Here is a 26399-nt window from a genome sequence, read left to right on the forward strand (position 1 = left end):
CACTACAGAATCTTGGGACTATGAACGGCGGCTGATCGTCCTTTATCCATTTAGGGAACAATTATTGAGAATTGCCCATGAAATTCCTCTGGCCGGACACCTTGGAATACAAAAGACTAAAGCTCGCCTGGCACATAACTTCTATTGGCCCAAGATGGGGACAGATATTGCCAATTACTGCCGATCATGTGTAGTTTGTCAGAAAGTTGGAAAGTCCGGGAATATACAGAAAGCTCCATTGATACCACTGCCTGTGATCGATGAACCTTTCCAGCGAGGGGCTGTGGATATCATAGGGCCACTTGCAATCCCTAGCAGCTCTGGCAAAAAGTACATCCTCACAGTGGTGGACTATGCTCCACGATACCCGGAAGCTGTGGCACTATCCTCCATCCGAGCAAAGTGGCGGATGCTTTACTGACTGTGTTCTCTCGTGTGGGTTTCCCCAGGGAAATGTTGACCGATCAGGGAACCCAGTTCATGTCTGATCTGATGGAAAGCCTCTGTGAAAGAATACAAGTACAGCATGTTGTGGCCAGCGCCTATCCTCCCCAAACCAACGGACTCTGCGAGCGCTTCAATGGAACATTAAAGCAAATGTTCAAAATGCTGGTGGAGACTGAAGGGAGAGACTGGGAGCGGTACCTCCCCCATCTGCTGTTTGCCTACAGAGAGGTACCCCAGGCGTCTACTGGATTCTCCCCCTTTGAACTGGTCTATGGGAGGAGGGTCAGGAGGCCACTGGATTTGATTAAGGACTGTTGAGAGGACGACCCCAGAACTACTGGAGTCTCAGTGGTCGAATATGTACTGCGGCTCAGAGAGAGAATGCAAAAACTGAGCAACCTGGCCCATGAGAATGTGGCCCAGGCCCAAACCAACCAGAAGGTCTGGTACGACCGTAATGCCAGACTGAGGGCCTACGAGGAAGGGCAGAAGGTTTGGGTGTTGGTCCCTATGTTACAGAATAAATTGCAGGCCGCATGGGAGGGACCATATACTGTGCATAAGCGGCTGAATTATGTTAATTATGTGGTGACACTAGATGAGCATGCAAAGCGTCAGAAAGTGTTTCATGTAAATATGCTGAAGGCTCATCATGGCAGGGAGGCCTGTGTCTTACCTGTCTGTAGCCTGCCTGAAGAGGGGGAGGCTGATCTGTTACTGGCTGTGGGGGCCGGGACTCAGTACATGGAGTCCCTGGAGTCAGCAGAGTCTAACCCTGAGCTATCCCACAGTCAGAGGTCTGAGCTGATGGGGGCGCTCAGCGAGTTCACCGAAGTCTTCACAGGGGAGCCTGGGAGGACACACTTAGCAGTTCACCATGTGGACACTGGTACTAATCCCCCAGTACGGCAGTCTGCACACCGTGTGTCAGCAGAGGTGAAGGCACACATGAGGGAACAGGTAGAGGAGATGCTGAAACTCAAGGTGATACAAAAATCCCAGAGTGCCTGGGCCTCGCCTGTGGTTCTTGTCCCAAAAAAGGACCGTACTACCCGGTTCTGTGTAGTCTACAGGAAATTAAATGTACTGACTACATGTGAGGTCTACCCCATGCCGAGGATAGATGAGCTGTTAGAGCAGCTAGCTAAAGCATCGTACCTCACCATCATGGACCTAAGTAGAGGTCTGTACCTAAGCAGGAAACTCCTGCCCAGAGAAGTGGCCTATGCCACCATTGAAAAAGAATGTTTGGCAATCGCGTGGGCTCTGCAGAAGCTGCAACCATACCTCTATGGGTGCAACTTCACTGTGATAACAGATCATAACCCATTGAGTTGGCTCAGAGTAGTTGGGGACAATGGGAAATTGCTTACATGGAGTCTGATATTACAGCAGTATGATTTCACAATTCAGCATAAGAAGGGAGTCGATCATGGCAATACTGATGGCCTGTCTCACCAAGATGGGGCAGAATCAGATACCTGCTCCACTTGTAAGTCAACCCCCATGCACGTTCATAAGGAGCTAGGTGTATGTATGTTATGTGTGTGTGTGTGTATATATATATATATATATATATATATATATATATATATATACACAATTGTCTACTATGCAGCATCAATAGTAAAAATGTCATGTTAAAAATAATTTTAAAAAACCTGCTACACTTGCCCTCCGCCGCCCTTCTTGCTCCTCTCCACGCTCCCGGGACCGCGCCATTGCAAGCGGCAGCTTCCGCTCCCGTCCCAGGGCTGGTGTGTGACAAGGACCTGCCGTGACGTCACGGTCATGTGACCGCGACGTCATCATAGGTCCTGCTCACACCAGCCCTGGGACGGGAGCGGAAGCTGCCGCTCGCAATGGAGCGGTCCCGGGAGCGTGGAGAGGAGCGAGACAGGCGGCGGAGGGTAAGTATAGCAGGACTTCAACGGGCTATAGGTGAGTATATTTTTTGTTGTTGTTGTGTTTTTTTTTTTTTTTTTTAATTCTCTACTACGTGGCTCTGTGCTGGGCGATATACTATGTGGCTGGCCAATATACTACGTGGCTGGGCAATATACTACGTGGACATGCATATTCTAGAATACCCGATGCGTTAAAATCGGGCCACCATCTAGTGTGTGTGTGTGTGTATATATATGTATGTGTGTGTATATATGTATGTATGTATATGTATGTATATATATATATATATATATATATATATATATATATATATATATATATATATATATATAATATGTATGTGTAGTGGACTATGTGTAAATATATTGTCACTGGCAATAATGTAACATCTGTTCTGAAGGCTGCAGGTTTGCACCCAGGTGTTAATATGTATTTTCCTGGGACAAGTAGAATTCTGTCTCCAATATCAGCAGGGGGTCCTGCTGGAAGCCAAGAAGAAAGGTAACACTTGACACCTCCTAGCTCTTGGAAGAGAGATGTTAATTACGGCTGATGGTATCTGGGAGAGCTGTTACTCAAAGGATCTTAAGATAAAATAATATATTCATTGGGGAACGCGGCCGTGGTCCAATCAAAAACCAAGCAATTAGGATATTAACCTGAGGGGCAGTTCTAGAAACCTGACCTCCAGACCAAAGCTATAAATAACGGCTGTATACAGAGACACGTGTTCACATGTGAGGGCAGCCGACGCTTTATTTTGTTAATTTTTATACTGTTTTGCATATGTTGTATGTCTTTTTATTATATTTTTATACCTTTTCTTAGTGTAAGCACTGAACCTTTTTTGTATTAAAGTATAAAACTTTAACAAGTTGAACCTTGAATGTTCTAAAAGAGTCCATAGCTTAAGGTGTGTGAGCCTTATGAGTGGTAGACATTATTAGTATTAATATTTCCGGGACTCATCGCCCGTGTGTTCGATGAGTGGTGGCAGGGTTTATGAGCGGGTGTGTGGCCTGGGTCGATGTGTGATTTATGCTCCCATTACAGCATAGGACAGAGGTTGAATGCTGGACTGAGAGTGGGGAGATAGATTAACCCTTGCAGGCACAATCCAAGTCACGTGCTGAGAGCGGGCACGTGACGAATTAGTGGCAGCACGGAGTAGGAATCCGTGACACCCCTCACCTACCCTGGACCATGATACTGAATATACAGTATTGTTGACCAACTGTTCATATACCCCCCCTCGTGCCTCAGGAGCTGATACATAGTACACAGTTTTGTGAACTGATGACTTTTTTCCTTCCAGATTTGCCCACTGGCTGGGAAGAGGCGTACACGTTTGAAGGTGCCCGATACTACATCAAGTAAGTTCTTTTTCTTGTATTCTACCGTCTTGGTGCCACTGCTGCCTCCGCTGTAGTGCTGGCGTCTCTTCTCGGTGCGTCCTGTGTCTCCCTTTTGTACACTCCTCCTGTTCGTATCCTGGACACATTACGGTATTACAATCCCTGCAGAGGAGTGTCCCAACGACCCCAGAAGGGGAATGTAGCCGCAGATGATTGCCCTCCTGAGCCATCCACATTGGTCCCTGTTTTTTTTTTTTTTTTCCTGTCCTGGGCGCTGTACATTGGAAGGAGGGGATGTGCTATATGGGGAACAGGGGGCACTGTAAATCGGAAGGAGAGTGGAGTGTGCTATACGAGGAAGGGGGGCGCTGTATGGTTAAGGAGGTGGAGGGAGGCGCTGTATGGTTAAGGAGGTGGAGGGAGGCGCTGTCCGGAGGAGGAGGAGATGAGGCACACTGTACGGGGAAGGAGGTTGAATGGGCTCTGTATGGGACAAGAGGAACTCGCCGCTGTTTGGGGGTGTTTCACTCTTTGTCCCGCACACGAGCTCCTTCCCTCTGTGCGTCCCGCACACGAGCTCCTTCCCTGTGTGCGTCCCGCACACGAGCTCCTTCCCTTTGTGCGTCCCGCACACGAGCTCCTTCCCTCTGTGCGTCCCGCACACGAGCACCTTCCCTCTGTGCGTCCCGCACACGAGCACCTTCCCTCTGTGCGTCCCGCACACGAGCACCTTCCCTCTGTGCGTCCCGCACACGAGCTCCTTCCCTCTGTGCGTCCCGCACACGAGCTCCTTCCCTCTGTGCGTCCCGCACACGAGCTCCTTCCCTCTGTGCGTCCCGCACACGAGCTCCTTCCCTCTGTGCGTCCCGCACACGAGCTCCTTCCCTCTGTGCGTCCCGCACACGAGCTCCTTCCCTCTGTGCGTCCCGCACACGAGCTCCTTCCCTCTGTGCGTCCCGCACACGAGCTCCTTCCCTCTGTGCGTCCCGCACACGAGCTCCTTCCCTCTGTGCGTCCCCCACACGAGCACCTTCCCTCTGTGCGTCCCGCACACGAGCACCTTCCCTCTGTGCGTCCCGCACACGAGCTCCTTCCCTCTGTGCGTCCCGCACACGAGCTCCTTCCCTCTGTGCGTCCCGCACACGAGCTCCTTCCCTCTGTGCGTCCCGCACACGAGCTCCTTCCCTCTGTGCGTCCCGCACACGAGCTCCTTCCCTCTGTGCGTCCCGCACACGAGCTCCTTCCCTCTGTGCGTCCCGCACACGAGCTCCTTCCCTCTGTGCGTCCCCCACACGAGCACCTTCCCTCTGTGCGTCCCGCACACGAGCACCTTCCCTCTGCGCGGGAGTCACTAATCCATCTCCGATAGATGTCTGTCCAGCCTCAGTGTGAAGACTTCCATTGAAGGAGAACTCACCACCTCATGGCCGCCTGTTCCACTCATTGATAACTGTCATCCTTCTAATATCTAATCTGTATCTCCTCCCATTCAGTTTCATTCCGTTGCTTCTAGTCTTTCCATGTGCAAATGAGAATAAAGATGATCCCTCTACAATGTGACAGCCCTTCAGATATATGTAGACTGCTATTATCTCCTCAGTCTTCTTTTTTGCAGCTAAACATTCCCAGATCCTGTAACCGCTCCTCATAGGACATGGTTTGCAGGCCGGTCACCATTCTGGTCGCTCTTCTCTGAACTTGCTCCAGTTTGTTGATGTGTTTTTTAAAATGTGGAGCCCAAAACTGGACCCAGTATTCCAGATGAGGTCTGACCAAAGAGGAGTAGAGGGCAATAATGACTTCACGTGATGTAGACTCTGTGCTTCTCTTAACAGGGAAGGGGCGGTGCTGTATGGAGGTTGGCGTGGCGCCCTATGCGAGGAAGGGTATCGCTGTACACTGTGCAGCGCGTGGCTATTATGACATCTGCACAGTGTCCTAGCGCTCGCTGGCAGTCAATGGTGCATCATAAGAAGCGTCTATCTGCGGTGTCTCCTCTGCACTTGTTCTGTCCGGAGTCCTAATGCTTTTATAGAGTGGCCTCTGCTGCCTAGCGGTGCTCTATATTTGAGAAAGTCCTCATGATGTTGCGTCTTGTAGTGAGACGGCCGCCTCCACTCCGGTGTCCTGTACTGTGGGAGGGGGACAGTATCTTCTGATGTCGCGTCTGATCATGGGGTGCTGCTTCCTCTCTGGTGTCGCGTTCTGTGGGAGGGAGCCAGTATCCTCTCCGATGTTGCGTCCTGTGGAAGGGAGACGGTATCCTCTCCTTTGTTGCGTCCTGTGGGAGAGGGCTGCTTCCTCTCTGGTGTCGCGTTCTGTGGGAGGGAGCCAGTATCCTCTCCGATGTTGCGTCCTGTGGAAGGGAGACGGTATCCTCTCCTTTGTTGCGTCCTGTGGGAGAGGGCTGCTTCCTCTCTGGTGTCGCGTTCTGTGGGAGGGAGCCAGTATCCTCTCTGATGTTGCGTCCTGTGGGAGGGAGACGGTATCCTCTCCTTTGTTGCGTCCTGTGGGAGAGGGCTGCTTCCTCTCTGGTGTCGCACCCAATAATCATGGGGGCAGCCTCTCCAATTCCATAGCCCCCCCGCTGTCTGCTCCTGGACTAAGGTGATAAGGGTCACGATGCCGGTTTCTCCTGTTCTTCCGGTTTTCCGACACCTGGTTCCCTCTGTTTTCTGTGATCTCCTGGAGGGAGGAGGATGTGACTCATGGAGACTTCAGCTCAAATCTTTGTTGAGTAATCCCGTCAGGTTACTGCATGTCGGATAAGCCGTAGTGGGGCGAGGATGGAGATCTGACAGATCTCTGCTCTGAGCTGATTCCTGTGCCCCGAGTCCATGGTTATAACTTTGCTACTCCCATCGTAATGCTCCGCAGGGCCCGCATTGGTGTTTTTCCCTCTCGGTGGTGGGGGGTTGCGGTGTCTTCCCTCTCGGGGGTGGGGGGGTTTGCGGTGTCTTCCCTCTTGGGGGTTGGAGTGTGCTGTCTTCCCTCTAGGGGCGTGTGGGGGGGTTGCGGTGTCTTCCCTCTGGGGGGGTGGAGGTGTTGCGGTGTCTTCCCTCTGGGGGGGTGGGGGGGTTGCGGTGTCTTCCCTCTAGGGGGGTTGCGGTGTCTTCCCTCTAGGGGCGTGTGGGGGGGTTGCGGTGTCTTTCCTCTGGGGGGGTTGCGGCGTCTTCCCTCTAGGGGCGTGTGTGGGGGGGGTTACGGTGTCTTCCCTCTCGGGGGTTGGAGTGCGCTGTCTTCCCTCTAGGGGCGTGTGGGGGGGTTGCGGTGTCTTCCCTCTAGGGGCGTGTAGGGGGGGGTTGCGGTGTCTTCCCTCTGGGGGGGTGGGGGTTTTGCGGTGTCTTCCCTCTGGGGGGGTGGGGGGGTTGCGGTGTCTTCCCTCTGGGGGGGTGGGGGGGTTGCGGTGTCTTCCCTCTGGGGGGGTAGGGGGGGTTGCGGTGTCTTCCCTCTGGAGGGGTGGGGGGGTTGCGGTTTCTTCCCTCTGGGGGGGTTGCGGTGTCTTCCCTCTGGGGGGGTGGGGGGGGGGTTGCGGTGTCTTCCCTCTGGGGGGTGGGGGGGGGGTTGCGGTGTCTTCCCTCTGGAGGGGTGGGGGGGGGGTTGCGGTTTCTTCCCTCTGGGGGGGTGGGGGGGTTGCGGTGTCTTCCCTCTGGGGGGGTGGGGGGGTTGCGGTTTCTTCCCTCTGGGGGGGTGGGGGGGTTGCGGTGTCTTCCCTCTGGGGGGGTGGGGGGGTTGCGGTGTCTTCCCTCTGGGGGGGTGGGGGGGGTTGTGGTTTCTTCCCTCTGGGGGGGGGGTGGGGGGGTTGCGGTGTCTTCCCTCTGGGGAAGGTGGGGGGGGGTTGCGGTGTCTTCCCTCTGGAGGGGTGGGGGGGGTTGCGGTGTCTTCCCTCTGGAGGGGTGGGGGGGTTGCGGTGTCTTCCCTCTGGAGGGGTGGGGGGGGTTGCGGTGTCTTCCCTCTGGAGGGGTGGGGGGGTTGCGGTGTCTTCCCTCTGGGGGGGTTGCGGTTTCCTCCCTCTGGGGGGGGGGGTGGGGGGTTATGCGGTGTCTTCCCTCTGGGGAGGGTGGGGGGTTATGCGGTGTCTTCCCTCTGGGGAGGGTGGGGGGGTTGCGGTGTCTTCTCTCTGGGGGGGTGGGGGGGGTTGCGGTGTCTTCCCTCTGGGGGGGTGGGGGGGTTGCGGTGTCTTCCCTCTGGGGAGGGTGGGGGGGTTGCGGTTTCTTCCCTCTGGGGGGGTGGGGGGGTTGCGGTGTCTTCCCTCTGGGGGGGTGGGGGGGTTGCGGTGTCTTCCCTCTGGGGGGGTGGGGGGGGTTGCGGTGTCTTCCCTCTGGGGGGGTGGGGGGTTGTGGTTTCTTCCCTCTGGGGGGGGTGGGGGGGTTGCGGTGTCTTCCCTCTTGGGAGGGTGGGGGGGGGTTGCGGTGTCTTCTCTCTGGGGGGGGTGGGGAGCGCGGTGTCGTCCGTCTCCGGAGCTTCGCTCATATTTGGGATTCTGCTGTTTCTCCTGCATCCTGCTGCCCCCGTTCCCAGGCTCTGATGTATCACACACAGCTGACAGTTCGTAGGGTCCGTGTTCCCACCGGATGCGCCGTCTTCCAGAAGTATCTTGCGATCCCTGCTCTGACGACAATGCGTGCCTAATATATTTTCTTAAAGGAACTCTCCAGAAAACTCTATTCCTTGGGGGCGGGGACTCAAGGGCCTGGACATGGGTAATGACCTGCTAACTAATTAATCTTCCTCCGGTCTGATCGTCAAGCGCATTGGTTTTTGTAGTTCATTTAACCTCTCGTTCTGGCTGAGCTTCTCCCCAACCTGTGGCTGCAGGAAGTGAAGATAAATCCGAGGTGACGGATGTGATTACTTGGAACTCGCTGTGTCCTCCCTGCTGTCACCATGGTGATAAATGACCACAATGTCACTAACCAGGACCACTGTGTATGAATGGTGCAAAACATGTCCGTGTAAGGTCGTAAGACTGTCCACATCTGTCAATCAGGTGTTAATATATACAGGGAGCTCCCCCTAGTGGTGACTGCAGACAGGACCTTATCATGTATCTCTGTATACAGGGAGCTCCCCCTAGTGGTGGCTGCAGACAGGATATTATCATGTATCTCAGTGTACAGGGAGCTCCCCCTAGTGGTGGCTGCAGACAGGATCTTAACATGTAACTCTGTATACAGGGAGCTCCCCCTAGTGGTGGCTGCAGACAGGACCTTATCATGTATCTCTGTATACAGGGAGCTCTCCCTAGTGGTGACTGCAGACAGGATCTTAACATGTATCTCTGTATACAGGGAGCTCCCCCTAGTGGTGGCTGCAGACAGGATCTTATCATGTATCTCTGTATACAGGGAGCTCTCCCTAGTGGTGACTGCAGACAGGATCTTATCTTGTATCTCTGTATACAGGGAGCTCCCCCTAGTGGTGACTGCAGACAGGATCTTATCATGTATCTCTGTATACAGGGAGCTCTCCCTAGTGGTGACTGCAGACAGGATCTTAACATGTATCTCTGTATACAGGGAGCTCCCCCTAGTGGTGGCCGCAGACAGGATCTTATCATGTATCTCTGTATACAGGGAGCTCCCCCTAGTGGTGACTGCAGACAGGACCTTATCATGTATCTCTGTATACAGGGAGCTCCCTCTAGTGGTGACTGCAGACAGGATCTTATGTATCTCTGTATACAGGGAGCTCCCCCTACTGGTGGCTGCAGACAGGATCTTATCATGTATCTCTGTATACAGGGAGCTCCCCCTAGTGGTGACTGCAGACAGGACCTTATCATGTATCTCTGTATACAGGGAGCTCCCTCTAGTGGTGACTGCAGACAGGATCTTATGTATCTCTGTATACAGGGAGCTCCCCCTACTGGTGGCTGCAGACAGGATCTTATCATGTATCTCTGTACACAGGGAGATCCCCCTAGTGGTGGCTGCGGACAGGATCTTATCATGTATCTCTGTATACAGGGAGCTCCCCCTAGTGGTGACTGCAGACAGGAGCTTATTATATATCTCTATATACAGTGAGCTCCCCCTAGTGATGGCTGCAGACAGGATCTTATCACGTATCTCTGTATACAGGGAGCTCCCCCTAGTGGTGGCTGCAGACAGGAGCTTATTATATATCTCTATATACAGTGAGCTCCCCCTAGTGGTGGCTGCAGACAGGATCTTGTGTATTTCTGTATACAGGGAGCTCCCCCTAGTGGTGACTGCAGACAGGAGCTTATTATATATCTCTATATACAGTGAGCTCCCCCTAGTGGTGGCTGCAGACAGGATCTTATCATGTATCTCTGTATACAGGGAGCTCCCCCTAGTGGTGACTGCAGACAGGAGCTTATTATATATCTCTATATACAGTGAGCTCCCCCTAGTGGTGGCTGCAGACAGAATCTTATCATGTATCTGTATACAGGGAGCTCCCCCTAGTGGTGACTGCAGACAGGATCTTATCATGTATCTCTGTATACAGGGAGCTCCCCCTAGTGGTGGCTGCAGACAGGATCTTATCACATAGTAACATAGTTAGTAAGGCCGAAAAAAGACATTTGTCCATCCAGTTCAGCCTATATTCCATCATAATAAATCCCCAGATCTACGTCCTTCTACAGAACCTAATAATTGTATGATACAATATTGTTCTGCTCCAGGAAGACATCCAGGCCTCTCTTGAACCCCTCGACTGAGTTCGCCATCACCACCTCCTCAGGCAAGCAATTCCAGATTCTCACTGCCCTAACAGTAAAGAATCCTCTTCTATGTTGGTGGAAAAACCTTCTCTCCTCCAGACGCAAAGAATGCCCCCTTGTGCCCGTCACCTTCCTTGGTATAAACAGATCCTCAGCGAGATATTTGTATTGTCCCCTTATATACTTATACATGGTTATTAGATCGCCCCTCAGTCGTCTTTTTTCTAGACTAAATAATCCTAATTTCGCTAATCTATCTGGGTATTGTAGTTCTCCCATCCCCTTTATTAATTTTGTTGCCCTCCTTTGTACTCTCTCTAGTTCCATTATATCCTTCCTGAGCACCGGTGCCCAAAACTGGACACAGTACTCCATGTGCGGTCTAACTAGGGATTTGTACAGAGGCAGTATAATGCTCTCATCATGTGTATCCAGACCTCTTTTAATGCACCCCATGATCCTGTTTGCCTTGGCAGCTGCTGCCTGGCACTGGCTGCTCCAGGTAAGTTTATCATTAACTAGGATCCCCAAGTCCTTCTCCCTGTCAGATTTACCCAGTGGTTTCCCGTTCAGTGTGTAATGGTGACATTGATTCCTTCTTCCCATGTGTATAACCTTACATTTATCATTGTTAAACCTCATCTGCCACCTTTCAGCCCAAGTTTCCAACTTATCCAGATCCATCTGTAGCAGAATACTATCTTCTCTTGTATTAACTGCTTTACATAGTTTTGTATCATCTGCAAATATCGATATTTTACTGTGTAAACCTTCTACCAGATCATTAATGAATATGTTGAAGAGAACAGGTCCCAATACTGACCCCTGCGGTACCCCACTGGTCACAGCGACCCAGTTAGAGACTATACCATTTATAACCACCCTCTGCTTTCTATCACTAAGCCAGTTACTAACCCATTTACACACATTTTCCCCCAGACCAAGCATTCTCATTTTGTGTACCAACCTCTTGTGCGGCACGGTATCAAACGCTTTGGAAAAATCGAGATATACCACGTCCAGTGACTCACCGTGGTCCAGCCTATAGCTTACCTCTTCATAAAAACTGATTAGATTGGTTTGACAGGAGCGATTTCTCATAAACCCATGCTGATATGGAGTTAAACAGTTATTCTCATTGAGATAATCCAGAATAACATCCCTCAGAAACCCTTCAAATATTTTACCAACAATAGAGGTGAGACTTACTGGCCTATAATTTCCAGGTTCACTTTTAGAGCCCTTTTTGAATATTGGCACCACATTTGCTATGCGCCAGTCCTGCGGAACAGATCCCGTTGCTATAGAGTCTGGTGACCATTAATATAGGGTTTTCATTGTTTCTTGGGATTTCACCTAGCATTTCATTTTCCACCGTGAATACCGTGGAGAAGAAGGTGTTTAATGTTAGCTTTTTCCTCGTCATCTACAACCATTCTTTCCTCACTATTTTTTAAGGGGCCTACATTTTCAGTTTTTATTCTTTTACTATTGATATAGTTGAAGAACAGTTTGGGATTAGTTTTACTCTCCTTAGCAATGTGCTTCTCTGTTTCCTTTTTGGCAGCTTTAATTAGTTTTTTAGATAAAGTATTTTTCTCCCTATAGTTTTTTAGAGCTTCAATGGTGCCATCCTGCTTTAGTAGTGCAAATGCTTTCTTTTTACTGTTAATTGCCTGTCTTACTTCTTTGTTTAGCCACATTGGGTTTTTCCTATTTCTAGTCCTTTTATTCCCACAAGGTATAAACCGCTTACACTGCCTATTTAGGATGTTCTTAAACATTTCCCATTTATTATCTGTATTCTCATTTCTGAGGATATTGTCCCAGTCTACCAGATTAAGGGCATCTCTAAGCTGGTCAAACTTTGCCTTCCTAAAGTTCAGTGTTTTTGTGACTCCCTGACAAGTCCCCCTAGTGAAAGACAGGTGAAACTGCACAATATTGTGGTCGCTATTTCCTAAATGCCCGACCACCTGCAGATTTGTTATTCTGTCAGGTCTATTAGATAGTATTAGGTCTAAAAGTGCTGCTCCTCTGGTTGGATTCTGCACCAATTGTGAAAGATAATTTTTCTTGGTTATTAGCAGAAACCTGTTGCCTTTATGGGTTTCACAGGTTTCTGTTTCCCAGTTAATATCCGGGTAGTTAAAGTCCCCCATAACCAGGACCTCATTATGGGTTGCAGCTTCATCTATCTGCTTTAGAAGTAGACTTTCCATGGTTTCTGTTATATTTGGGGGTTTGTAACAGACCCCAATGAGAATTTTGTTACCATTTTTCCCTCCATGAATTTCGACCCATATGGACTCGACATCCTCATTTCCTTCGCTAATATCCTCCCTTAAAGTGGACTTTAGACAAGACTTTACATAGAGACAAACCCCTCCTCCTCTCCGATTTTTACGATCCTTTCTAAACAGACTGTAACCCTGTAAGTTAACTGCCCAGTCATAGCTTTCATCTAACCATGTCTCGGTTATTCCCACTATGTCAAAGTTACCTGTAGATATTTCTGCTTCTAGTTCTTCCATCTTGTTTGTCAGGCTTCTGGCGTTTGCGAGCATGCAGTTTAGAGGATTTTGTTTTGTTCCAATCTCCTCACTGTGGATTGTTTTAGAAATGTTCTTACCTCCCTTCTGAGTATGTTTTCCTGGGTCGTCTTTGTTCGAGTCTAATGCTTTTCTTCCCGTCCCCTCTTCTTCTAGTTTAACGCCCTCCTGATGAGTGTAGCGAGTCTTCTGGCGAATGTGTGTTTCCCAGGTTTGTTGAGGTGTAGTCCGTCTCTGGCGAGGAGTCCATCATACCAGTAATTCACACCGTGGTCCAGGAATCCAAATCCTTGTTGTCTGCACCATCGTCTTAGCCAGTTGTTTGCATCAAGGATCCTGTTCCATCTCCTGGTGCCATGCCCGTCTACTGGAAGGATAGAAGAAAAAACTACCTGTGCATCCAGTTCCTTTACTTTCTTCCCCAACTCTTCAAAGTCCTTGCAGATTGTCGGTAGGTCCTTCCTTGCCGTGTCATTGGTGCCAACATGTATCAGAAGAAATGGGTGGACGTCCTTGGAGCTGAAGAGCTTTGGTATCCTATCGGTCACATCCTTGATCATCGCACCTGGAAGGCAGCATACTTCTCTTGCAGTTATGTCCGGTCTGCAGATGGCTGCTTCTGTGCCTCTCAGTAGTGAGTCTCCCACCACCACCACTCTTCGTTGCTTCTTGGCTGTACTTTTTGCTGTCACTTGTTGCTGTGTGCCCTTTTCTTTTTTGCTTGCTGGTATTGCTTCATTCTTAGGTGTGCCATCTTCATCCTCTACAAAGATTTGATATCGGTTCTTCAGTTGTGTGGTTGGTGATTTCTCCATGGTCTTCTTGCTTCTTTTGGTCACATGCTTCCACTCATCTGCTTTTGGAGGTTCTCTGACACTTTTTGCACCTTCTGTGACCAGTAGAGATGCTTCTGTTCTGTCTAGAAAGTCTTCATTCTCTTTGATGAGTTTCAAAGTTGCTATTCTTTCTTCCAGACCCCGCACCTTTTCTTCTAAAAGGGCCACTAGTCTACACTTCTGACAGGTGAAATTTGATTCTTCTTCTGGTCGATCTGTGAACATGTAGCACATGCTGCAGCTCACCATGTAGGTTGTCACATCTGCCATGTTGCTCCTAGATCCTGCTGACTTGCTGTGTGTTTTCCTTCTTGTGTAATCTACTCAGCCAAGCTCTCTTGCAATAATGTCCTACAGGCAAAAATTAGCCTCCTGAAGCTTGAATCCCTGGTTTGGTGATGCTTTCGAAGCAGCTGGTCCCGGCTGTACCCAACGATCTTCTAGCTTAGGGAGACTTCGCTTCTCCCAGAAGGCACCTGGAATATGCAAATTAGCCTCCTGAAGCTTGAATCCCTTGTTTGGTGATGCTTTCGAAGCAGCTGGTCCCGGCTGTACCCAACGATCTTCTAGCTTAGGGAGACTTCGCTTCTCCCAGAAGGCACCTGGAATATGCAAATTAGCCTCCTGAAGCTTGAATCCCTGGTTTGGTGATGCTTTCGAAGCAGCTGGTCCCGGCTGTACCCAACGATCTTCTAGCTTAGGGAGACTTCGCTTCTCCCAGAAGGCACCTGGAATATGCAAATTAGCCTCCTGAAGCTTGAATCCCTGGTTCGGTGATGCTTTCGAAGCAGCTGGTCCCGGCTGTACCCAACGATCTTCTAGCTTAGGAAGACTTCGCTTCTCCCAGAAGGCACCTGGAATATGCAAATTAGCCTCCTGAAGCTTGAATCCCTGGTTTGGTGATGCTTTCGAAGCAGCTGGTCCCGGCTGTACCCAACGATCTTCTAGCTTAGGGAGACTTCGCTTCTCCCAGAAGGCACCTGGAATATGCAAATTAGCCTCCTGAAGCTTGAATCCCTGGTCACGTATCTCTGTATACAGGGAGCTCCCCCTAGTGGTGGCTGCAGACAGGATCTTGTGTATTTCTGTATACAGGGAGCTCCCCCTAGTGGTGACTGCAGACAGGATCTTATCATGTATCTCTGTATGCAGGGAGCTCCCCCTAGTGGTGGCTGCAGACAGGATCTTATCATGTATCTCTGTATACAGGGAGCTCCCCCTAGTGGTGACTGCAGACAGGATCTTATCATGTATCTCTGTATACAGGGAGCTCCCCCTAGTGGTGGCTGCAGACAGGATCTTATCATGTATCTCTGTATACAGGGAGCTCCCCCTAGTGGTGGCTGCAGACAGGATCTTATCATGTATCTCTGTATACAGGGAGCTCCCCCTAGTGGAGACTGCAGACAGGAGCTTATTATATATCTCTATATACAGTGAGCTCCCCCTAGTGATGGCTGCAGACAGGATCTTATCACGTATCTCTGTATACAGGGAGCTCCCCCTAGTGGTGGCTGCAGACAGGATCTTGCGTATTTCTGTGTACAGGGAGCTCCCCCTAGTGGAGACTGCAGACAGGAGCTTATTATATATATCTATATACAGTGAGCTCCCCCTAGTGGTGGCAGCAGACAGGATCTTATCATGTATCTCTGTATACAGGGAGCTCCCCCTAGTGGTGGCTGCAGACAGAATCTTATCATGTATCTGTATACAGTGAGCTCCCCCTAGTGGTGGCTGCAGACAGGATCTTATCACGTATCTCTGTATACAGGGAGCTCCCCCTAGTGGTGGCTGCAGACAGGATCTTGTGTATTTCTGTATACAGGGAGCTCCCCCTAGTGGAGACTGCAGACAGGATCTTATCATGTATCTCTGTATACAGGGAGCTCCCCCTAGTGGTGGCTGCAGACAGGATCTTATCATGTATCTCTGTATACAGGGAGCTCCCCCTAGTGGTGACTGCAGACAGGATCTTATCATGTATCTCTGTATACAGGGAGCTCCCCCTAGTGGTGGCTGCAGACAGGATGTTATCATGTATCTCTGTATACAGGGAGCTCCCCCTAGTGGTGGCTGCAGACAGGATCTTGTGTATTTCTGTATGGTTCTGCTTGATGTACGGCAGTCTATTGGGTTGGATTGGTGCAGGATAAAAGGTTGCGGTACTTTCTGAATGCTGGGGTCTCTGCACCTCTGGGGGCTTTGTCCTTGGCTTGGTTCTGAGGTGTGAAGGTCCTCGCAGTTTTGTATTGATTTGCTAATTCCAGCCTGGTTAGTGGTCGTCGGCCGCGGCGCTTTCATGGTATTAGTGTTTGCAGCGCTGTAATGAGACGTACAATGCATTCAGACTATTAATGTGCCTCCGGTCGGGGAGGACAGTGAAGGACAGCGGCTCCTCTCCTATAACCTCCCCCTGAGCGGCCGCTCAGAAATATAAAGTCATAGTCATCGCCTGCAGACTCTGTTCATCGGACCATTCCTCCACAATCCACTGTCACTCTGGTGGGTGTGTGGTCTGCGGCCCCTCTTTCCTTAGTCCCCTGCCTCCCTTCTCCCTGGTGGGTGTGTGGTCTGCGGCCCCTCTTTCCTTAGTCCCCTGCCGCCCTTCTCCCTGGTGGGTGTGTGGTCTGCGGCCCCTCTTTCCTTAGTCCCCTGCCTCCCTTCTCCCTGGTGGGTGTGTGGTCTTCGGCCCCTCTTTCCTTAGTCCCCTGCCTCCCTTCTCCCTGGTGGGTGTGTGGTCTTCGGCCCCTCTTTCCTTAGTCCCCTGCCTCCCTTCTCCCTGGTGGGTGTGTGGTCTGCGGCCCCTCTTTCCTTAGTCCCCTGCCGCCCTTCTCCCTGGTGGGTGTGTGGTCTGCGGCCCCTCTTTCCTTAGTCCCCTGCCGCCCTTCTCCCTGGTGGGTGTGTGGTCTGCGGCCCCTCTTTCCTTAGTCCCCTGCCTCCCTTCTCCCTGGTGGGTGTGTGGTCTGCGGCCCCTCTTTCCTTAGTCCCCTGCCGCCCTTCTCCCTGGTGGGTGTGTGGTCTGCGGCCCCTCTTTCCTTAGTCCCCTGCCTCCCTTCTCCCTGGTGGGTGTGTGGTCTGCGGCCCCTCTTTCCTTAGTCCCCTGCCTCCCTTCTCCCTGGTGGGTGTGTGGTCTGCGGCCCCTCTTTCCTTAGTCCCCTGCCTCCCTTCTCCCTGGTGGGTGTGTGGTCTGCGGCCCCTCTTTCCTTAGTCCCCTGCCGCCCTTCTCCCTGGTGGGTGTATGGTCTGCGGCCCCTCTTTCCTTAGTCCCCTGCCTCCCTTCTCCCTGGTGGGTGTGTGGTCTGCGGCCCCTCTTTCCTTAGTCCCCTGCCGCCCTTCTCCCTGGTGGGTGTATGGTCTGCGGCCCCTCTTTCCTTAGTCCCCTGCCTCCCTTCTCCCTGGTGGGTGTGTGGTCTGCGGCCCCTCTTTCCTTAGTCCCCTGCCGCCCTTCTCCCTGGTGGGTGTATGGTCTGCGGCCCCTCTTTCCTTAGTCCCCTGCCGCCCTTCTCCCTGGTGGGTGTGTGGTCTGCGGCCCCTCTTTCCTTAGTCCCCTGCCTCCCTTCTCCCTGGTGGGTGTGTGGTCTGCGGCCCCTCTTTCCTTAGTCCCCTGCCTCCCTTCTCCCTGGTGGGTGTGTGGTCTGCGGCCCCTCTTTCCTTAGTCCCCTGCCTCCCTTCTCCCTGGTGGGTGTGTGGTCTGCGGCCCCTCTTTCCTTAGTCCCCTGCCGCCCTTCTCCCTGGTGGGTGTATGGTCTGCGGCCCCTCTTTCCTTAGTCCCCTGCCTCCCTTCTCCCTGGTGGGTGTGTGGTCTGCGGCCCCTCTTTCCTTAGTCCCCTGCCGCCCTTCTCCCTGGTGGGTGTATGGTCTGCGGCCCCTCTTTCCTTAGTCCCCTGCCTCCCTTCTCCCTGGTGGGTGTGTGGTCTGCGGCCCCTCTTTCCTTAGTCCCCTGCCGCCCTTCTCCCTGGTGGGTGTATGGTCTGCGGCCCCTCTTTCCTTAGTCCCCTGCCTCCCTTCTCCCTGGTGGGTGTGTGGTCTGCACACAGCTGTCTCCTGTCCTGCAGTGACCTCTCAGGATCTACATATTTCTCTGCTCTTGGCGCCATCTACAGGAAGCGGAGGCATATTACAGCACCTGACCAGTCTGCTCTTTCATATTATGCCAATACTCAACCTGTTTTTACTACTACAAATCCCAGCATGTTGTGAAAGTCTGACAGGGTGTATGAAGTTGTACTGTGTGTTAAATGGCTGACAGAAGCTGAACCCTGGCGAGAAAATGCTCAATTATCAAAATATGAGTATGCAAAAGAAAGCCAAAGAATTGCTACCTCTTGTATTATACTCCAGAGCTGCACTCACTATTCTGCTGGTGCAGTCACTGTGTACGTACATTACATTACTGATCCTGAGTTACATCCTGTATTATACCCCAGAGCTGCACTCACTATTCTGCTGGTGCAGTCACTGTGTACATACATTACATTACTGATCCTGAGTTATATCCTGTATTATACCCCAGAGCTGCACTCACTATTCTGCTGGTGCAGTCACTGTGTACATACATTACATTACTGATCCTGAGTTACATCCTGTATTCTACTCCAGAGCTGCACTCACTATTCTGCTGGTGCAGTCACTGTGTACATACATTACATTACTGATCCTGAGTTACATCCTGTATTATACCCCAGAGCTGCACTCACTATTCTGCTGGTGCAGTCACTGTGTACATACATTACATTACTGATCCTGGGTTACATCCTGTATTATACCCCAGAGCTGCACTCACTATTCTGCTGGTGCAGTCACTGTGTACATACATGACATTACTGATCCTGAGCTACATCCTGTATTATACTCCAGAGCTGCACTCACTATTCTGCTGGTGCAGTCACTGTGTACATACATGCCAATACTGATCCTGAGTTACATCCTGTATTATACCCCAGAGCTGCAGTCGCTATTCTGCTGGTGCAGTCACTGTGTACATACATTACATTACTGATCCTGAGTTACATCCTGTATTATACCCCAGAGCTGCACTCACTATTCTGCTGGTGCAGTCACTGTGTACATACATTACATTACTGATCCTGAGTTACATTCTGTATTATACTCTGTCACGATTCACACCGTGACCGTCACCCCTACGTCACGGGTTGGGGTGACTTTAGCCCAACAGACGGCTATCACATGTGCAGGGGGACTTATCTTAGTTATCCCTCCACTCCACAATGTGATGAAAAAACACACACAGGGCTATTGACCTCTTAGTTTACAGCAGGAGCTTATTTTAGGTATCCCACTGCTCTTCAATATACCACAAACTGCAGGGATTTATGTATATCCCGCTTACAGTTCCACTTAAAACTTGCAGCTCTCTGGCGCCCCTCTTATTTTCAGGTCAGATTGGGTATTGCACCTGGGGCAATTAGTCGCCAGAAAGGCTGCCTGCTATGTACTGGCTATTGGGCACGCTGCAGCGACGCGATAAACCACTCCCACTCAGGCAGGAACAATAATTATCAACGCCGCAGTCGCTACAACATCACCCAAAAGCCTGCACACGGTATGCTGCCACCAGCTTCAATTAAATGGGTCCGAAGCTAACCCAACACAGTAGCGTAATTCCCTTCAGGAGACTTGGGGTACGTTTTTAGAGCATGGAGAAAGAACTAATATTAAATAATATACCCCACAAAATTTAGGCAGTGCTTTATCAAAATATTTTACAAAGATGTTACAAATGAGATAATTGCAAATATGTACAAGGTAATTATAACATAAAGGGATTACAGGAGAAAAGATAACACTCACATGTTCTCAGAGCATTGCAGGCAACCAGGCTAGTGGAGCTTCCATACGTCCCAGTTCATTGGACGTGCTCCAGGCTCTCCAGGAAAAAGACAAGAAGAGACTGCTGAGATCTGGGCAGACAGTTATAGCTGCAGCCTGTGACATCCCAGAAAGGGGTTGGATCACCTCGTCCCTCCTACCTCTTCAGTTAACTAATTTTACCCTAACTTTTATCTAATTTCTATAACTCCGCTACCACACATGTCATAGTCATAACAAACCCAGCATTCATCTCGGATTAACGTGGGCATTCTAATGAGATCAAATATGTCCTATCTGGGATACATATTTACAGAGAAATCCCTACTTCTTTACCAGATGGAGTTAAAAACTCAGGTTTACTGTGGTGGATAGATCCACCGAGGGAGATTAAGAATGTATATTTTCGTGTTCTTAACTTTAAATGGTTTGCCTAATATCTTACAAAAACAGAACAAAGAACTTCCATGGATTCTAGAGATTTCTAATCCAGTTATAGCTGGAGAAGAGTTGGAGCCTTCCAAAGCGATCGTAAATTCCTTTGCTCAATAAAACTCTCTTCCCCCATACCTTGGAAAGGAAAGCTCTTGGCTGAGTGAAAGGGAAGGGGGGCTTTTTTAGCCCGCAGCCTGGCTAACAAGAGAAACTCAACTTATATGATATTTCATACCATATCGTGACATACTCCAGAGCTGCACTCGCTATTCTGCTTTCACTGTATGTACATACATCGGCCTCTGGCGCTGCGTTCGCTGCCGTCCCCGGCGCCTCTGGCGCTGCATTCGCTGCTGTCCCCAGCGCCGCTGTGCTCGCTTCTGGCGCTGCCGTCCCCGGCGCTTCTGGCAGTGGAGCTTTGTGATCTTGTGACCCTGCGTGGTTATAAGGGGGTGATGACCTGGTAGATGTTGGATCAGCGGTCACACAGACGTGCGCGGCCGTCTGACACCTCTGTGCTGTTAGTGAGGAGTTGTTGCGCTACAGTGATGTCGGCACCGCCAGCAGGGAGTTTCCCTCTATGTGGGCGGAGTATTTGCTATGCGGGCGGGGCCTGTGTTATTGGGGAGGGGTTCTTTTCGGTGTGCCTCGCCCCAGTTATTCTACTTTTTGTCCCAGTGTCATTGGCTGCTGCTGAGTGCGGAAGTCACACGTCAAAGAGGGAATCTGTTACCCCATCTGGCAGCAGCCTGTGTGGGGGCAGAGACCCTGATCCCAGCGACGTGTCGCCCCACCACCCCCACTAAGGCGAGCCTTCTTCTGTCCTCATATAAGCGGGTGTTCGCCCCGTGGATGAGCCCTTCTCCTCTGGTATAAGCCGGTGTTCGCCCCTTGGATGAGCCCTTCCCCTCCTCTGGTATAAGCGGGTGTTCGCCCCGTGGATGAGCCCTTTCCCTCCTCTGGTATAAGCGGGTGTTCGCCCCGTGGATGAGTCCTTCCCCTCCTCTGGTATAAGCGGGTGTTCGCCCCGTGAATGAGCCCTTCCCCTCCTCTGGTATAAGCGGGTGTTCGCCCCGTGGATGAGTCCTTCCCATCCTCTGGTATAAGCGGGTGTTCGCCCCGTGGATGAGTCCTTTCCCTCCTCTGGTATAAGCGGTTGTTCGCCCCGTGGATGAGCCCTTTCCCTCCTCTGGTATAAGCGGGTGTTCGCCCCGTGGATGAGCCCTTTACCTCCTCTGGTATAAGCGGGTATTCGCCCCGTGGATGAGCCCTTCTCCTCCTCTGGTATAAGCGGGTGTTCGACCCGTGGATGAGTCCTTCCCATCCTCTGGTATAAGCGGGTGTTCGCCCCGTGGATGAGCCCTTCTCCTCCTCTGGTATAAGCGGGTGTTCGCCCCGTGAATCAGCCCTTCCCCTCCTCTGGTATAAGCGGGTGTTCGCCCCGTGGATGAGTCCTTCCCATCCTCTGGTATAAGCGGGTGTTCGCCCCGTGAATGAGTCCTTCCCCTCCTCTGGTATAAGCGGGTGTTCGCCCCGTGGATGAGTCCTTTCCCTCCTCTGGTATAAGCGGGTGTTCGCCCCGTGGATGAGTCCTTCCCATCCTCTGGTATAAGCGGGTGTTCGCCCCGTGGATGAGTCCATTCCCCCCTCCGCTGGTATAAGCGGGTGTTCGCCCCGTGGATGAGTCCTTCCCCTCCTCTGGTATAAGCGGGTGTTCGCCCCGTGGATGAGCCCTTCCCCTCCTCTGGTATAAGCGGGTGTTCACCCCGTGGATGAGTCCTTCCCATCCTCTGGTATAAGCGGGTGTTCGCCCCGTGGATGAGCCCTTCCCCTCCTCTGGTATAAGCGGGTGTTCGCCCCGTGGATGAGTCCTTTCCCCCCTCCGCTGGTATAAGCGGGTGTTCGCCCCGTGGATGAGCCCTTCCCCTCCTCTGGTATAAGCGGGTGTTCGCCCCGTGGATGAGCCCTTCCCCTCCTCTGGTATAAGCGGGTGTTCGCCCCGTGGATGAGTCCTTCCCATCCTCTGGTATAAGCGGGTGTTCGCCCCGTGAATGAGTCCTTCCCCTCCTCTGGTATAAGCGGGTGTTCGCCCCGTGGATGAGCCCTTCCCCTCCTCTGGTATAAGCGGGTGTTCGCCCCGTGGATGAGTCCTTGGTATAAGCGGGTGTTCGCCCCGTGGATGAGCCCTTCCCCTCCTCTGGTATAAGCGGGTGTTCGCCCCGTGGATGAGCCCTTCCCCTCCTCTGGTATAAGCGGGTGTTCACCCCGTGGATGAGTCCTTCCCATCCTCTGGTATAAGCGGGTGCTCGCCCCGTGGATTAGCCCTTTCCCTCCTCTGGTATAAGCGGGTGTTCGCCCCGTGGATGAGTCCTTCCCATCCTCTGGTATAGGCGGGTGTTCGCCCCGTGGATGAGCCCTTCCCCTCCTCTGGTATAAGCGGGTGTTCGCCCCGTGGATGAGCCCTTCCCCTCCTCTGGTATAAGCGGGTGTTCGCCCCGTGGATGAGCCCTTCCCCTCCTCTGGTATAAGCGGGTGTTCGCCCCGTGGATGAGCCCTTCCCCTCCTCTGGTATAAGCGGGTGTTCGCCCCGTGGATGAGTCCTTGGTATAAGCGGGTGTTCGCCCCGTGGATGAGCCCTTTCCCTCTGCTGCGTCTCCTGAGCTCCTGTCTCTTTAAATCTCCCCCACGTTTCTGATAGTTCTTTCCCACGATGGCGCCATGGCAACCAATGACACGTCCCCCGCCGGCTCTGCCGCGTCCTCCGGTGCTCGTTATTTTTAGCCGGTCACATGACTCCTTTCTGGACTTTTTTAGTCTTCCGGTGCCGCAGCCAATGAGTCCTGTGCCTGTAACGAGATCCGCCATTACTGCCAGGACGACCAGAGGGTCCGCTGCCACCGCCCACAGGGTCCGATGCTGCCGCTCAGAGGGTCCGCCACCCACAGGGTCCGATGCTGCCACCCAGATGGTCCGCCACCCACAGGGCCCGACGCTGCCACCCAGAGTCCGCCACCCAGAGAGGCCATCGCCCACAGGGTCCAATGCTGCCACCCAGAGAGGCCACCGCCCACAGGATCCGACGCTGCCACCCAGAGAGGCCACCGCCCACAGGGTCCGATGCTGCCGCCCACAGGGTCCGACGCTGCCGCCCAGAGTCCGCCACCCAGAGAGGCCACCGCCCACAGAGTCCGATGCTGCCACCCAGAGAGGCCACCGCCCACAGAGTCCAATGCTGCCGCCCAGAGGGTCCACCACCCACAGAGTCAGACGCTGCCACCCACAGGGTCTGACGCTGCCACCCAGAGTCCGCCACCCAGAGAGGCCACCGCCCACAGGGTCCGATGCTGCTGCCCAGAGGGTCATCCTCCGCCCAGAGGGTCCTCCACCCACGGGGTCCGACGCTGCCACCCAGAGTCCGCCACCCTGAGAGGCTACCGCCCACAGGGTCCACCGCTGCCACCGAGGGTCATCCTTCACCCACAGGGTCCGCTGCTGCCAACCAGAGAGTCTGCCGCCACCTAGAGGGTCCACCGCCCAGAGGTCTCCTGATAGCACAGTGAAATTACCCGGGGGGGGCTTGTGTGGAGCTGTGCAGTGCTGTGCAGATCTGGGGGTGTGTGGAGCTGGATGAGGCGGCACAGTGAATGGAGCTGTGTGCAGCTCTGGGGGTGTGCAGTGCTGTGCAGATCTGGGGGTGTGTAGAGATGGATGAGGCAGGCGGCACAGTGAATGGAGCTGTGTGCAGCTCTGGGGGTGTGCAGTGCTGTGCAGATCTGGGGGTGTGTGGAGCTGGATGAGGCGGCACAGTGAATGGAGCTGTGTGCAGCTCTGGGGGTTGTGGAGCTGAGTACAGATCTGGCAGTGTGCAGTGCTGTGCAGCTCTCGGGGGGTGTGGAGCTGGGTGAGGCGGCACAGTGAGCGGAGCGGTGTGCACTGAGCATGCTCTGCTCTTTCCTCCCCGCTCGATCTGTCAGTCAGTGGAGGCAGCTGCCACCGCCGGTCGCCTGGATGTTCTCATCTCTGGTGAGTGACGGTCTGCGCTGTGCCCCGTGTGTGTGGCCCCCTGTGTGTGTGTGTGTGTGTGGCCCCCTGTGTGTGTGTGTGTGGCCCCCTGTGTGTGTGTGTGTGTGTGTGTGGCCCCCTGTGTGTGTGTGTGTGTGGCCCCCTGTGTGTGTGTGTGGCCCCCTGTGTGTGTGTGTGTGGCCCCGTGTGTGTGTGTGGCCCCCTGTGTGTGTGTGTGTGTGTGTGTGGGCCCCCTGTGTGTGTGTGTGGGCCCCTGTGTGTGTGTGTGTGTGTGTGTGTGGTGGTGAGCAGGCCGCTGCTGCGGGGAGGCGGTGCGTGCACTGGGGGGATGTGGGCCCTGTGGTGGTGAGCAGGCCGCTGCTGCGGGGAGGCGGTGCGTGCACTGGGGGGGGATGTGGGCCCTGTGGTGGTGAGCAGGCCGCTGCTGCGGGGAGGCGGTGCGTGCACTGGGGGGATGTGGGCCCTGTGGTGGTGAGCAGGCCGCTGCTGCGGGGAGGCGGTGTGCGCTGGGGGATGTGGGCCCTGTGGTGGTGAGCAGGCCGCTGCTGCAGGAAGGCGGTGCGTGCACTGGGGGGATGTGGGCCCTTGGTGTGGTGGTGAGCAGGCCGCTGCTGCGGGGAGGCGGTGCGTGCACTGGGGGGGATGTGGGCCCTTGGTGTGGTGGTGAGCAGGCCGCTGCTGCGGGGAGGCGGTGCGTGCACTGGGGGTGGGCCCTGTGGTGGTGAGCAGGCCGCTGGTGTGGGGAGGCGGTGCGTGCACTGGGGGATGTGGGCCCTGTGGTGGTGAGCAGGCCGCTGCTGCTGGGAGGCGGTGCGTGCACTGGGGGATGTGGGCCCTTGGTGTGGTGGTGAGCAGGCCGCTGCTGCGGGGAGGCGGTGCGTGCACTGGGGGGGATGTGGGCCCTGTGGTGGTGAGCAGGCCGCTGGTGTGGGGAGGCGGTGCGTGCACTGGGGGGATGTGGGCCCTTGGTGTGGTGGTGAGCAGGCCGCTGCTGCGGGGAGGCGGTGCGTGCACTGGGGGGGATGTGGGCCCTGTGGTGGTGAGCAGGCCGCTGGTGTGGGGAGGCGGTGCGTGCACTGGGGGGATGTGGGCCCTTGGTGTGGTGGTGAGCAGGCCGCTGCTGCTGGGAGGCGGTGCGTGCACTGGGGGGATGTGGGCCCTGTGGTGGTGAGCAGGCCGCTGGTGTGGGGAGGCGGTGCGTGCACTGGGGGGATGTGGGCCCTTGGTGTGGTGGTGAGCAGGCCGCTGCTGCTGGGAGGCGGTGCGTGCACTGGGGGGATGTGGGCCCTGTGGTGGTGAGCAGGCCGCTGGTGTGGGGAGGCGGTGCGTGCACTGGGGGATGTGGGCCCTGTGGTGGTGAGCAGGCCGCTGCTGCTGGGAGGCGGTGCGTGCACTGGGGGATGTGGGCCCTTGGTGTGGTGGTGAGCAGGCCGCTGCTGCGGGGAGGCGGTGCGTGCACTGGGGGGGATGTGGGCCCTGTGGTGGTGAGCAGGCCGCTGGTGTGGGGAGGCGGTGCGTGCACTGGGGGGATGTGGGCCCTTGGTGTGGTGGTGAGCAGGCCGCTGCTGCGGGGAGGCGGTGCGTGCACTGGGGGGGATGTGGGCCCTGTGGTGGTGAGCAGGCCGCTGGTGTGGGGAGGCGGTGCGTGCACTGGGGGGATGTGGGCCCTTGGTGTGGTGGTGAGCAGGCCGCTGCTGCTGGGAGGCGGTGCGTGCACTGGGGGGATGTGGGCCCTGTGGTGGTGAGCAGGCCGCTGGTGTGGGGAGGCGGTGCGTGCACTGGGGGGATGTGGGCCCTTGGTGTGGTGGTGAGCAGGCCGCTGCTGCTGGGAGGCGGTGCGTGCACTGGGGGGATGTGGGCCCTGTGGTGGTGAGCAGGCCGCTGGTGTGGGGAGGCGGTGCGTGCACTGGGGGATGTGGGCCCTTGGTGTGGTGGTGAGCAGGCCGCTGCTGCGGGGAGGCGGTGCGTGCACTGGGGGGGATGTGGGCCCTGTGGTGGTGAGCAGGCCGCTGGTGTGGGGAGGCGGTGCGTGCACTGGGGGGATGTGGGCCCTGTGGTGGTGAGCAGGCCGCTGCTGCTGGGAGGCGGTGTGCGCTGGGGGATGTGGGCCCTGTGGTGGTGAGCAGGCTGCTGGTGTGGGGAGGCGGTGCGTGCACTGGGGGATGTGGGCCCCTCGTGGCCCTTGTGGTGTGGTGCGTGCTCCTGACATGCTAATTGTGCAGAGATGCGCGGTAACGAGGCGCAGATGCCTCTCGTCTCCTCAGGAGGCGCCCACTCATCGCTCCACAGCAGCTGGTGTTATTCTGCCGCGTTAACT

General features: G+C 54.0%; 1 protein-coding gene across 5 annotated transcripts in view; it reads left to right on the forward strand.

Annotated features, from left to right (window-relative positions):
- PLEKHA5 (pleckstrin homology domain containing A5) overlaps positions 1 to 26399 on the forward strand; it is a 139679-nt gene that overhangs the window by 24537 nt on the left and 88743 nt on the right. For 3 of the 5 annotated variants that reach the window (XM_069762759.1, XM_069762754.1, XM_069762755.1), the window contains exon 3: positions 3671 to 3728. In XM_069762759.1, coding sequence (XP_069618860.1) covers positions 3671 to 3728 — 58 coding nt within the window. Of the gene's footprint in view, positions 1 to 3670; positions 3729 to 23844; positions 24083 to 26399 lie in introns of those variants that run through there. The other 2 variants (XM_069762756.1, XM_069762757.1) reach the window with 1 other exon arrangement.

The sequence above is a fragment of the Ranitomeya imitator genome, chromosome 4, assembly GCF_032444005.1.
Source record: "Ranitomeya imitator isolate aRanImi1 chromosome 4, aRanImi1.pri, whole genome shotgun sequence".
In the NCBI taxonomy this organism is placed as follows: Eukaryota; Metazoa; Chordata; class Amphibia; order Anura; family Dendrobatidae; genus Ranitomeya; species Ranitomeya imitator.